The 13,717-nt window shown below is 39.1% G+C and overlaps 1 protein-coding gene across 1 annotated transcript in view; it reads right to left on the bottom strand.

The window, feature by feature from the left end:
- Mgam (maltase-glucoamylase) overlaps window positions 1–13,717 on the bottom strand; it is a 143,785-nt gene that overhangs the window by 113,807 nt on the left and 16,261 nt on the right. The window contains exons 4-14 of the mRNA XM_032906004.1: window positions 11,336–11,453; window positions 9,915–10,024; window positions 9,304–9,455; window positions 7,929–8,100; window positions 6,975–7,074; window positions 6,228–6,340; window positions 5,455–5,580; window positions 3,113–3,244; window positions 2,804–2,917; window positions 2,014–2,127; window positions 1,099–1,183 (exon numbers count right to left, since the gene is read on the bottom strand). Of these exons, the coding sequence (XP_032761895.1) occupies window positions 1,099–1,183; window positions 2,014–2,127; window positions 2,804–2,917; window positions 3,113–3,244; window positions 5,455–5,580; window positions 6,228–6,340; window positions 6,975–7,074; window positions 7,929–8,100; window positions 9,304–9,455; window positions 9,915–10,024; window positions 11,336–11,453 (1,336 nt within the window). The remainder of the gene's footprint in view (window positions 1–1,098; window positions 1,184–2,013; window positions 2,128–2,803; window positions 2,918–3,112; window positions 3,245–5,454; window positions 5,581–6,227; window positions 6,341–6,974; window positions 7,075–7,928; window positions 8,101–9,303; window positions 9,456–9,914; window positions 10,025–11,335; window positions 11,454–13,717) is intronic.

Raw genomic sequence — 13,717 nt, 5'->3', positions numbered from 1 at the left:
TGTTCTTATCATCAGGAGATTATCTAGTTGATGTAGTTTTCTTATGCAAAAATACATTGTGTCATCCATACACCCCTAATTCTCAGAGGTAGACAAGATAGTCTAATTCAACTAGAATTTCCATCTGTTTTTTTTTTTTCAGATGTGACTCAAAATAGGAAACATCGGGTGAACATGTAATTTAACGTCTGACTCCTTTTGCCCTTGATCATATTTGCATAGAGCGATTTCTAGTCTTAGTTTCATTATCTGTTCCTCCTGTATCACTCTGGATCCCACAGAAATGGTCTGTGTGTTCTATTTACTAAAATAGCTTTTTAAAAGTATATTTACTTATGACCTACTTTTTGAAATCCATTCTATGTGCTAATGCTAAATTAATAATACTTCTAAAAACCAGTTGACAATCCTAAAGCCGCTAAGAAAACTATAAATAGCTTCTATCCCTGAAAGAATTAAGTGAGAACAGTTTGCTCTCCCATTAAATGATTTGATTCTCACCTACATCTGCCTGAAGATCCTACTTTGTCATCAGATTGAAGTGACCATGGCTGTTGTAATCCTCAAAGTTTTGTTCCATCCTTTATGAAAATACAATTTTCTCCTTGGCTCTGTGTCTTTTGTCAAGCTACAATTAATACTGTGTTTCCACAACCTTATCCCCAGACGTCTGTCTTAATTTGACTATATTTCCCATGCCCACTCTTCAAGCTGTGGACAGCACCAGAAGGATCCCTCACCCAAAAATCAAGGTTACCCTCCTGGTATCTCATGTAAGCTCTGGCCTATGAGGTTCATCTTGCGAGTGGCACTACCCACCAGCCTCTTGAATCAGTATCTTATGTGCTTTGTACTCTTCCTGACAATGAAATGGGCTGGACACAGAAGGACTATACCACCCATTGAGAATTTGTGCCTCTTTGGAGAACCATGAACAGTGTATTGAGACTCTTTCCTAGTTTTCAATATGTAGTACCCACATTTTCCTTCCCCTGTAACATTATGTACAAATGTTCATAATGGTTCAGACCTATCCTTTTAAATTGAAAATATCACACAAACTGTGCCATGTTAATCAAGCTGACCACAATGACTTACTTGGGGTGAATGGGGGATAATTCAAGTTGTTTTGGGAACATCCAGAAACTGAACCATCAACAAAGTTGGAGACTTCATTCATATCCTACCAGACAGAGAACAAAACCTATTAGGCAAAGTAGGATGCAATGTTTATAATATTACTGTTATGTTTTGTCTCTGAGTAATCAGAAAAATTAGTATAGATATTTATTTTTAAGAGTAGCCCATGGATGTGATAAAAATAGATTTCTTGTCTTCTCTACCCACTGAAAATTTCACAGAGTAAGTTCTTAGAATAACTTTAAAAAGATGCATATTTATAATCTCTAAAAGTAAACAATCCCCAAATATATTATCAAAAGTTTCAGTTTATTTGCTGTCATATATTTCAACCTATAGTGTTTGTGTGCCTAAATAGAACTGTGAGTCTACCTCTGTGTGTGTGTGTATGTGTGTATATATATATATATATATATATATATATATATATGTATATATATATAGAGAGAGAGAGAGAGGGTGGGGGACAGTGTATCCGTCTTTGGGGGATTTTTGCTGTTATCTTTTTAGCTGATTGTATTATGTGAATCCTCTACAGTTCTTTTATAAATAGAAAAATTTCAACTGTAAACCTAAATTTTATTCAACATTTTTAATGTTAACCTGCATTACATTCCTTTTCATTTGATTTATGAGATATTACTTCTTAACAGAGCCAGATGGCATTCTGCACCTGTGTACTGCCTCATCTGTCATCATGTCAAAATTTTAAAAAGCCTAAAACTGAAAATCGAACAATTTGGGTACTTTATGACACAGTAAGGATTGTGGGACACCTGTTTTTATTTTCATTTTTGTATACTTCATGTCTCAAAGACATAGCCAGAGTTATACACTACTAATGTCTCTATGAATACAAGTCTTAAAACTCACAATCCAAATTCCATCAAACTCCACTTCATTGTGAAAAAGCTCAATTTCTTTTTTCCACCAAACAGTACAGTTGGGACTGGTGTAATCAGGAAACACAGTTGTTCCAGGCCAGACCTGTGAGAAACAAAAAAAGAAAACATAAATAATAAATTAAATGAATGTAGAATTAGCAAAGAATGTTATGTAAGAATTCTTAATGTGATTATGGAGATTGTAGAAGCCACAAATCTTCTCAGCATAGACTAAACTCTCTTAGAGAATCACTCTCAGAGGAAATAAAAGGCCACCTGAGAAAACTAGTTACATTTTTCTATTCTATTTCTATTCAATTCCTTTAGACACTATACTATGAAAGGTAGGCAAGGATATTGAAAGTAAAACAGATGATAATACCTTCAGGAAAATTATTTTTAAAGTGATAAGTATATTAATCTTTGACAAGAAACTTCTTTGAGGGGCATGACCCATATTCATTGGATTTTCCTAGTAGGAGGTGACTAGTGCTACTTGCCAAGTAGTGTCGATGGAGCATTGTGAGACAGAGGAGTGTAGTGACATGGGAGGACAGAGTGATGAGGTGAACATTCCATAAATGAGTTACCATTTAATGGGATCTGGCTGATAAAAGTATGTCAGAGCTAGGGTAGATGGTAGGTATTTGGTAATGAAAATGCAAAGAAAAATTTATCCTCAGTATGCCCGTCCTTTGAACATGCACCAGAAAACCACATACTTATCCAAACACACTCAAACCCAGCCAAAGCCAGAGCCACTGTTTCTCCACTCTTACCTCTCCAATGAGTGCATTGCCATCAGAACTATTCACCCAGACTTTCATTGTTGAACCCCTATCATATGGGCCATAGGGATTACTTGAGAGAGAGTTGTTGGAAATGGCTGGATCCTAAGAAAAGGGAACACATAATGAAAAAACCTACTTTAAGCTAAAGTCTGGACTTCAGAAGAGTCACTAATAAAATAATATAACCAGTGAAGGCTTTAAAATACTTTCATTTCTTTGGATGGCAAGGCGAGAGAGGGGCACATGATGAAAAAGACGAGCAAACGCGTGATTTTGGAGGGAAAAAGAAGCACATACCAAAATGATAACAAGCTTCTGTCCATTATTGTGTAGCTCCTTGACAAACTCTGGGAAGCCTTTAAAGTTCACGGGGTCATAAGTGAAGTCCTTTCTCTGATCCATATAATCAATGTCAGCATGCTGAACATCCTGAAAGAATACAGCCATCCACAACTTACCAACTACACGTTTCCCCGTTGCAGAAACCAATGAATTCTGACCTTTACTATTCAAGATAAAAGCCACCTGCTCTGCTATGCTGTGATCTAAATGCAGCACTGTCAGTCCATGTTATTGAAATACACTTTTTCCCAGAGCGGTTTGAGAAATGAACTTTATTATTTCCCAAGACTCAGCCCCACCCGTGCAATCAGATCAACTGCACAATTTATGAAAAAAATCACTGGTGCTATCAAAATAAAACTCACCCTATGCCCAAGATAAATAGAGGGCAGGGATTTCTCTTCTGCCTTCATCCTCATTCACTATCCCAATAGCTGTTTTTGTTATCACTACTACAACTCATAGGCATTTATCCCTCCCCAGTTGAAAATACTGGTGCCCAATGTTCAGACTGTGTCTGTGACCAGGACATGGAGAGGAAAAGGGAATGTGATTACTCTAGAGATTTATTTTTTAATTTTCTATGTCTTCTTGATACCTAGATTTCCATTACAGTATAATAGAAATACTATAATAGAAATATTCAAAATTAGTCACTCAAAGCACACTTAAGTATAACATGTACTCTATGCTTTATTGAACTTGTAAGACTGACACCCATATGTGACTCTAAATTATTTCAGTAGTTCCTTTCACATTTTGCACTGCTGTACAACAGTAAAGCCTATTCCTCCATTCCTCAGATTACCCAGGAAGGAAATGTCTGTTTGTACAGAAGAAGAACCATGCAGAGCAGAGAGCAGCCATGGTGCTGGAGATCACAACTGGTAACCCTGTTCCTTCTACCATGCACAGCTAAATGGATGGGATTTTGAAATAAGTCCAGAAGACACTTGGCATTCTCACTACTGTGTTGGCTGTGCTTACTTTTCCTTAATTCAGTTCTGCCTCCACTGTTTCTGTCTGTTATTCCTTCTCACCCCCAGAGACATAGTCCTGAGGGCTAGAAGACAAGAAAGGCCAGATCTTCAGCCAAATCAGAGCTGACCACTCACCCAAATGTCTTATACAACTCTAATCACTGCCTTCCCCTCATCATCCCAAGATTTCTCAGTCTCACTTCTTTTACATTATATTTTTCACATTTTCCTCCCCAATTCCAAAATATCTATCAAAGTTCTGTTTCAAATACAAAATGACCACAGTATGTAGGAAAACAGATCCTGTTCACTACCTAATGGTCAGCAACCAAAACACTAGTGCAAAACAAATGCACCTCAACCCTGTCGCTTGATTTTTTAAATCAACTTAACTATGAATTCTGTCACCAACAAGCTAAGTAAATGGTTAAAAATCAAGCAACTTCACTAATTTAGCTTCAATTTTTCATATGTAGAAAAAAAATGGCCAGTTTAGTTAACTTGGGCCTGAACCAGTTTGTAGTAGTGTGTGTGTGTGTGTGTGCTTATGTGTGGGAGGACTGGTGTGAGTGTGTGTGTGTGTGTGTGTGTGTGTGTGTGTGTGTGTATGTGTGTGTGTGTGCTTATGTGTGGGAGGACTGGTGTGAGTGTATGTGTGTGTGTGTGTATGTGTGTGTGTGTGTGCGCGCGCGCGCGCGTGTTGCCTAACTTTCTGCAATCTAGAAATATCTCCTCTTTTTCAATGTCCCCAAGAAATACTTGTTAAAATATATTAAACTATAAGGAACAGGGAAATGGGAGGCCTGAATTAGGCATTACCTGACCCAAAACCTAAGAATCAAGCTTATACTAGGATCTCGGAGTAACTGCACATCACCTTAATAGTCAACCTCTGACATGATACTTTTGAGCCCAAACAATCTAACCAAAATAATATATAAGGCAATAAATCTGCATAGAGAGGCATAAGCTGAAACCTGAGCTAAAGAGGAAGTTAACTTGAGAGCTCAAAGTTGAGTTCTGTGAAAATGCAGTGACCACTATGAGCGTAAGAAAAATGAACTAATAAAACTGGCAACAAGTAGTCAGAAACCAGTTTGCTGCCTTCTCTGTCTTATCAGTCTGTAAGCATCATTTCCCACTGAAAGTAACTACCATTTTGATATGACAAATTCTTAGTAGTCAAAATACATTTAAAAAATCATGTTATTACCCAAAACAGAAGAAAAAACCTCAAAGAGAAAGTATGGGGAAGGCAGAGGCTGTTCCTGTTCTTCCCTCCCTGGATTTCAGGGAACTGTGCTCAAGCTTACTTACGTAAGGGAGTTGTGCTGCACGGTTTCTCTCCACAACTATTTTCATTTTATCTAGGCTTCCATAATCATACCGGCTGAGCTGAAACCCAAGTGTCCAGTAGGAAGGCAGAGTTGGCCGTCCAATGAGCTACAAGAAATATGTTAAATGAAAGTTAGCATGCATACGGTAAGGGTGCATGGGAGTGCGGGGGAGACATAGGCTTATGTAGCGTGTCTTCCTTAGCTGCTCTCTGTCTTAATTTTAAGACTGGGTCTCTCTGACATTGAACTTGGAGGTCACTGATTGGCCCCACTGTATTAATGGCTGGTGAGCTCATCCCAAGAATTCCCCTGTCTCTTGTCACCCCAGGGAGATTACAGGTGTGCACTTTGCCTTTTACATAAGTGCTGAGGATATGAACACAGGTCCTCTTGCTCATGTGGCTAGCAATTTACCAATTAAATCATCTCATCAGCACAATACTTTTTAAAACAAAGTCCTCTGATACATTGGTTTAGGGCACAAAATGTATTCAGTTTCTAGTGCATTGATTCATTAATGTTACAATGTTAATCAAGTTGTACATCTCGTCTTACAAGTAAGGCCACATTTGGGGTATCTTTATATTCTTTCACAGTTTTTAATAACATAAACACTTTATAAAGAAATTCCCATTGCATAGATGAAGTCTGTCCTATGTCTTAAATGTATCAGCTCATATATATATAAGCTTACATGTCTTAAGTATTTGCTACATAGGATCCCCTTAGTCATAACCATGATTTCATATTTACCTCTAGATATTCTTGAACAACTTGCTCAGGTGTGTTCCCCAAAAACACATAGAAGTCCAGAATTCCTCCAGTGATGCGGTATGTGATTGCTGGGGTAGGCTGAAGGGTAACCTCTTAAAAGATTAAAATAGAAGAAAATAAAATTTAAGAGTTATTCTATTGAATGGTGTATCTACAAAACAGCATAGAATTGACTGTGAAAAAAGACTTATGCAGACCTTTGGATGCTAAATCAATGCTTACTCTCAAGGTCTATGTTCATCTTACATGGCTGCTGTGTGAACCATATCTTTGAGTAGCACTGATCTAAACCAACAATTCTTGATTGGAAGGTAAGACTAAATATCCTAGGCCCATCATTAGCCTTGGGAGATGTTGATATATCTCTCTTCCTATGTAGTGACTATACTAGAACTGTCAGGCAAGACCATTTAATGTAGGACTAAGGGGGGGGATCATGCTCAAGAACCTGTCTTACAGTAGATTAAAGGAAGGGTTATCTGAACTTTGTAACAGCAAACATTCCAATGCAAGCAACAGATTGTGTAGCTGAGAAGCCAGAAGAACCATTTTGCACACAGATTCCATTAGGCAAGAAGGTAAGGACATAAAGCCAGAGAACACAACCCTCCCAAAGCCATGCTTTAAAGACTGTAAGGTGGATTCCCGCATTTAAACACAGAGCTGGAAAGGGGTCACTGATTCATCCTGCGCTTGTTTGTTTGAGACTATTCCATTGTCCTTTACCCATGGCATTGCTGTTCATCAGGAACACCCCAAAGGACAATCCACTATTATCCTCAAGGCACAGGAAGAACGTCTGCACACCATACAAGTTATTCCCTTCCTGTAGAAGACAGTTGGAAAATAAGCATTTACGGTTAGTCTAAATATCACATCGTGGCCCATGAAGATGCCAGTGAACTGTGTGAGTTCAGATCTCTGTTCAGAAGATAACAAGTGGCAATCCAAGTTTGAATATGGAGGTCTTGACTTTGTTAAAATATGAAAAGATAAGAGTTCTGAAACGACAGTTCGTAGAACGCGTCTTCTCAAAGAGGCTTGCCTGATCCCAACTTAACCTTATATGCAAGTGGTCTATTGAGTTTTAACATAAATAACCACCATACAGAGCCCTACTGGGGCTGAAAGTCCACACTGCCCCTTGGTCTTGTTCATGCTTTACACCATGGCCAGCAAAGGTCTAAAACTCCGGATTAGGTCAACACCAGCTGCTCCATATAAACCATTCCCTCAACACATTTTCCACTTTTCTGATAGATATTTGTGAAACAAGTGCTTAAGTGAACCAGAGTGAGGATTAGATGCTGTCTCTGCCGCCTGAAAAACAGTTTACCCTGGGCTCTTAACTTGATTTCAATTGGAAACTTATTGATCGTGTTCTATGTGACACTTATGCTTCTAGATAATTTATATCTTTCAGTCATTTAACCCTTATCACCAACTATGAGGTGAGTATATGAACCCCACTTAAGTTTCACACTCCCTGAATGAGCTAGGTAAGCACATGTCAAGACCCCAATTTTATAGATGAGGAACCAAACACCCAAAGAAGTTTCATCTTGCCGCAAATCATATAGTTGATAAGTTTCACTCCAGATTTCCACTCTAAACAATTATACCATGTGACCCTCAAGATTAAGGTTGTGATATTCAGAGGGAAGGAGCCTAAAAGCTTACCTCATTCGGGGTTGTATCTCTGGCAAACATAGGCCAGGTCTTCCAATTCATATCATGCCGGTACTGCTGGTGCACATGCTCACCCAGACCATACACATTAGCACTTGGCAGGTGGGTGGAGAGCTGCAGGAACTGGTCAGAGAAGAGGAGGGGCCCAATACTTGAGTCAAACCTAAACATGGGAGGGAAGCACAGCCATGATTGAGAAGTAGGAAGAGAAGGACACAGTGCAGAGACAAGTGTTTTCCACAACTCACCAACACAACACTCCCTTTCCAAGCCTTCCTCTGACATGTCCCCATAGATACCAAAAGAGAAAATGTCTCCAAGCCAGGTATCACTGTGGTATGACCATTGCTTCTTCCTTAGACACATTACGACATAACCAGAGCACTGTATTCAAACAATCATAGACCCTTAATATAAGTCTTGATTGGTACTCATGTGATTAGGTAGATGGACAAAAGAGAAAAGAAATGTGCAGAGGAATTAAAAAGAAGGAAGACTATACATGCACATGCACACATGCACATGCACACATGCACATGCACACATACACACTTGGAGCACAGTAAGGTCAGCAGTTTATACTCTTCCCCTTGTCATCATCTTCCTACTGCCACTCCCCCTTGATATGTTTCCAAACTTTTTAAAATTTTATTTTTTTAACTTATTCACCTTACATCTTGTTCACTGAATCTATTCCAGTCACCCCTCCATAATGTTTCCTTCAACTCCCTCCCCTTTTGCTTTGAGTGGGTGGTTGGCCCCTGGGTAGTCCCCCACCCTGACACTTCCAGTCTCTGCAAGGTTAGGTGCTTCCTCTCCCACTGAGGCCAGACAAGGCAACCCAGCTAGTAGAATATATCCCACATACAGGCAGTAGCTCCTGGAATAGCCCCCATTCCAGTTGTTCAGGACCCACACGAAGGTCAAGCTGAACATCTGCTACAAGCAAATGGATGACACTTGAGAATATCATCCTGAGGAGGTAACCCAGTCCCAAAAGGACATGCACAGTATGCACTAACTTAAAAATGGATATTAGCCATAAAATGCAGGCAACATGTTACACTTCACAAACCCAAAAAAGCTAACCCGGAAGGAAGGCCCAAGTAAGGAAGCTTGAATACCACTTAGAAAGGGGAATAAAATAGTCATAAGAGACAGATGGGAGGAGGGAACTGGTATGGAGGGGGGATGGAGAGGGTAATGGGGGTTTCAGGATCAGGTGTAGGGAAGAACAGGAGAGGTAACTAGATGGCCATAAAAATGAATGGAAATCTGCAACTGACAGGGGTGAGGTGGTAGGGGGCATCTCCCAGACCAGACAGCAACCTGGGATAAGAGAGGTACCCAAGTTTCCAAAACGTACAGCACACGGTTATTGCTTTTTCTGGTGACTTTGATGCTAAATGGCTCCTTGAAGACCTCAACATTGTAGTTCAAGGAAGAAGCAGCATTTCCACTGAAGGGTTTCACATGCTCGTGGGGCACCTCATACCTCTCCTTGGTTTGGTCAGTCAACTGCACAGAGAGAAGAATAGAAACAAAGTCCAAATGAAAACTTACCTATCTTTCCATACTTCTTATTCAGATGGTTCTAGAAATTGGACAGTAATTAAACTGACATTATATCTAAAGTAATGTGATTGCTATATTTGCCACCTTCATACATTTATTCGTTGGGCATACATCAGTCTTTAGGTAGAGGTACACTGTGATTCTGAAGACATGGATTACCCTAGAAAGTTCAAAGCTGTGGCACCATCTTGTTCCCTTCTACAATTTTCACTGTATCCATGACAAACAAATAGAAACTGAAGCTCATTGGTAAACTCAGTTTGTATTGAGGAAGTTCCAACGCAGAAAGAAAGCTACCGAAGAGCCTCCGCAAACCAGCATCTCATAACTACAAAATCTCTCCTTTGCGGGAACCGCAGTTACAAGGTTGTAAAAGATTTTTAAAAGCAATCAAACTCCAACCTTAAAATGGAAGCGGTTCGATGTCTGGTACTCTGCTGTAAGCAGGATGTTTTCGATGCCATTTCCAAACACAGGAGCAGAAGCTAAGTTTTTCAGTGCAGCTGTGAATCCTAACATGTGGAAGAGAAAATGATGTTCAGAGTTGGTTCTCTAAATTTGCACAGAATGGCTACGTAAAATTAAACTTTTGGTCAAAGTGGCAGGGAAACAAACACTTTTGTTTCCCCAAGAAGGGAATATATAGATACATATGCTCTCATATATACATCTCAGCTTGAGCTGGACCCTGAGGCTAACTTAATACATTGTAAAAACACATCCCTTTTCTATGAGAACTGAGTGAAATCATAACCCAAAGGATTAACTCATGTGCTTCATGCTCATCAGCCCTCAAATGTAGATCACACAACTTTATGTCTCCAATTATTATTTTTTCTCAATTATGTTCTCACTACATTCCAGAGCATCCTGTACACTGAAGTCACGTCCTCAAATAAACAACAACTGAATATTGCAGCCTTGAAGAATCCCACCTCTTCTTTACACTAGGGACGTCTCCACACTAGTACTCACTGCCACTCTCACCCCAGAAGGCTCTTTGCTTAGGGATAGGAAGAATATTAGCCCATGAAGACTGACATTAACTAGGTAACTTCTTAAGCATGCTTATAAAGTTGTAACTCTTTCCATTTCACAAAAACAACACCAGAATAGAGTCGTAAGGAGTCTTGGGGATTATTAACTTCAAATTCTAGACCTTAATAATAGTAATCTTGAGAACAAAAAGGGTCATGATAATTACATGGAGTCATGAAGGTGTATAAAAATAAGGCCAGACCTCCGCATACATGCTCCGGTTGTTTAGCTTGGAGCGTTTGTTGGACATCTAAACAATGGGAGAGGTGTATCTCTTACTCTTTAGCCTGCTAAGAGTCCTCTTTCCTCCTACTAGGTTGCCTTCTACAGCCTTGGTTTGTGCCTAGTCTTGTTGCATCTTGTTATGCCATGTGCAGTTGATATCACTGCGAGGCCTGTTCTTTTCTGAATGGAAGTAAAGAAACAGTGGATCTATCTGGGGGAGAGAGCAAATGGGGGAAGGACTGGAAGGAGCTGAGGGAAGGGAGTCTGCGGTCAGGATGCATATTGTATGCGAGAAGAATAAAGAAAAAGAAAAAGAAATAAATCTTCACATACAAAGAAAAATGAGATATACCAAAAAAGGTGAAGTCGGAAACAGAAACAATCTCTGAATTCCTAAGGCAGAGGGTAATTGCTCCCTTATGCCAAATAGGATCTAATTACTGATAAGAGCAGTGCCTACCTTTGTCCCATAGGCAGTGTGACAGTACTCTGTGTGCTGCTGCAGATGTCCCCTAGGAAGGAGCCAAGCCTCCGGGTCTAGGGTTCTACAATTAGCATACCTGCAGTTGTATTTGCAAGGTCACTCTCCATTTTGTAGCCATGATTTCTGGAAAAGTAGCAAGGAACACTGATGGATCCCTGAGGATCCCAGCAGCAGCCACGCTGGTCACATGTATCCTGAAACAGAGATTAGATTGAGCAACTCCGTTTAGTAATAGGACATTACATTTAGGAAATACTAGTCAGTTCATCTGAGATTGTGATATCAACAACGTCATGTTTACAAATGAGACCCCAGGCAGAATACCAAGGGACAGAACTTCTACAACTTTTCTTGTCAGTGTTCTTATGAAATGGTATAAGAAACACAAGATATGTTTTATACACAAAAGCAGTAAATATATTTTAAAATTCTAGCTACATCACTGGTTCCCAAAATATAAATGAAGACTCATTTCAAATCAAACCAATTTTGATTTAACTTTATATACTGTTTATTTGTGTATGGGTATCAGCATTTGCTGGATATCTCTATGTATGAACTAAATAGATTCAACATACAAATGCAATAGCAGAAGTCTACATGTGAAGTCAAGACAAATAAGGTCTAAGGGTGCTCCCAGGTCTATCTTGTCTAAGGGTGTTTCCAGTTCTGTCATGTTGGAACTTTCAGAAGGACTAGGTGGAAAGGCCATAGTACATTTTTACGACTCAAAGAAGAAAGCTTTTAAATCTATATATTACACATCTGTATGTATGTATGTGTGTACTATGTATGCATATATATACATATACATATATATGTATATATATTCCACATGTGACAAGTATCTCAACTCCCTACAAGACAGTAATCTTTCCTTAACAAACCAAATAGCATATAATTTTGCCTCAAGTAATGTACCTGCCTATACCATGGTTGATGTTTGAGTCAAGTGGAAGTCTCTTTCCTCATGTACCTAATTTAGAGAAACACAGAGGGTGAACCCTAAGAGTGCAAAAAATCTGTCCTCGTATGTGTGGGCTTGACACTAGTGCTTTGCAACTAATAGGAAACAGTGAGATGATACTCCCTAGATTCTGTCTGTCCTACAGACAGCAGGTAGCTTTTGTCTTACAACTAATAGGAAACAGTTGTATAACACTTCCTACTTTTGCCTGTGCTACAAACAGAAGGTAGCTTTGGCTTTGCTCACTCTTTGTCAGTTTTTCCACTGGAGTCCCTGCTACAGGAAAAGCAATCTGTAATATCATAAAAGGAACCATGCATCAAGGAACTCAATGCAGGATTCTCAGGGTAAGAACTCCACAGACAAAAGTCATGACAACAACCCACATGGTTAAGTTATAAGGGTCAACGTGGTATCAGTAGACACTTTTAATGCAGCTTCTGAGAATCTCAAAGGTAGAGTTACCCAACCAAACCAAAACCAGCCATATTTTCAATATAGAAACCATGAGAAAATACACCTTGCTCCATTAAGCCATTACCTTTGAGGATAATTGTTCCATGGCAATAGATGACTAATATATCCCGTCACAATGCTTTACAGATATAGAACTCAAAGTCCACAGAGTGAAGTGTTACATATGTGAAATTCCTGCCAGAGATTTCTTAGCAATAGAGAAATGAAAGCCAAAACTCTCCATTTCATTTTTTCCCCATGTTCTGAGTATCACTAGATATGCGTTACTGAAAATATGACAATATCTTGCAAATGGCAAGTAAAAAAAAACTGGTGCTATAAACAAATGATTGCATTGAATCAAATAATTTTTATATGAATAGCCAATACAAGTTAAGTATTCCTTATCCAAAAGGCTTGGAACAAGAAATGGTTTGAATTTCAGATTCTTTTCTCTCACAATTTTGGATTATTTATATTTACATGATAAAATATTTTAAGGACAGAATGCTCTAAACACAAAGTTCATCGTGTTTAAATAATAATATACATAACCTGACAGTGAAAGACTTTTTGGATCCCTTTCCCTTTGCAGTACTGGTGTTGAACCTAGGACTTCTTGAAAGGTAGGCAAGCACTACACTACCCAACCGTAGCCCCAGCACTTGTAAAACACATTTACATCCCCCACCACTGCCATGAAACAATGTTTCATGACTTGCAGCATCATGTCAGTACTCAAAACCTTTTAGATTTTGGAGCATTCCAGGTCTTGGATCTCCGAAGTAGGAATGCCCAATCTGTTTTGAGAGTGAAAAAAAAAAAGATGCATCTCTTGCTGTGGGAGCAAATTTTACTGTGATATAAACTTGAGCCAACAATTGCACTTCTGTTATTTCCTTTCGAAACTCATTCAGATGAAACCTCAGATAAGAGAGAAAAAAGGAAAAGGTGCTGGGAAGCAGTAATGAGGACATAAAGTTTCTATTCGTTGATTCAGAAACACCAGCTCCTGCAATGGAGCTGAGCAACAGT

The sequence above is a fragment of the Rattus rattus genome, chromosome 6 (assembly GCF_011064425.1).
Source record: "Rattus rattus isolate New Zealand chromosome 6, Rrattus_CSIRO_v1, whole genome shotgun sequence".
NCBI classification, from domain to species: Eukaryota; Metazoa; Chordata; class Mammalia; order Rodentia; family Muridae; genus Rattus; species Rattus rattus.
Note: the sequence above shows the minus strand (reverse complement) of the source record. Positions and strands in the feature narration are given on the sequence as shown.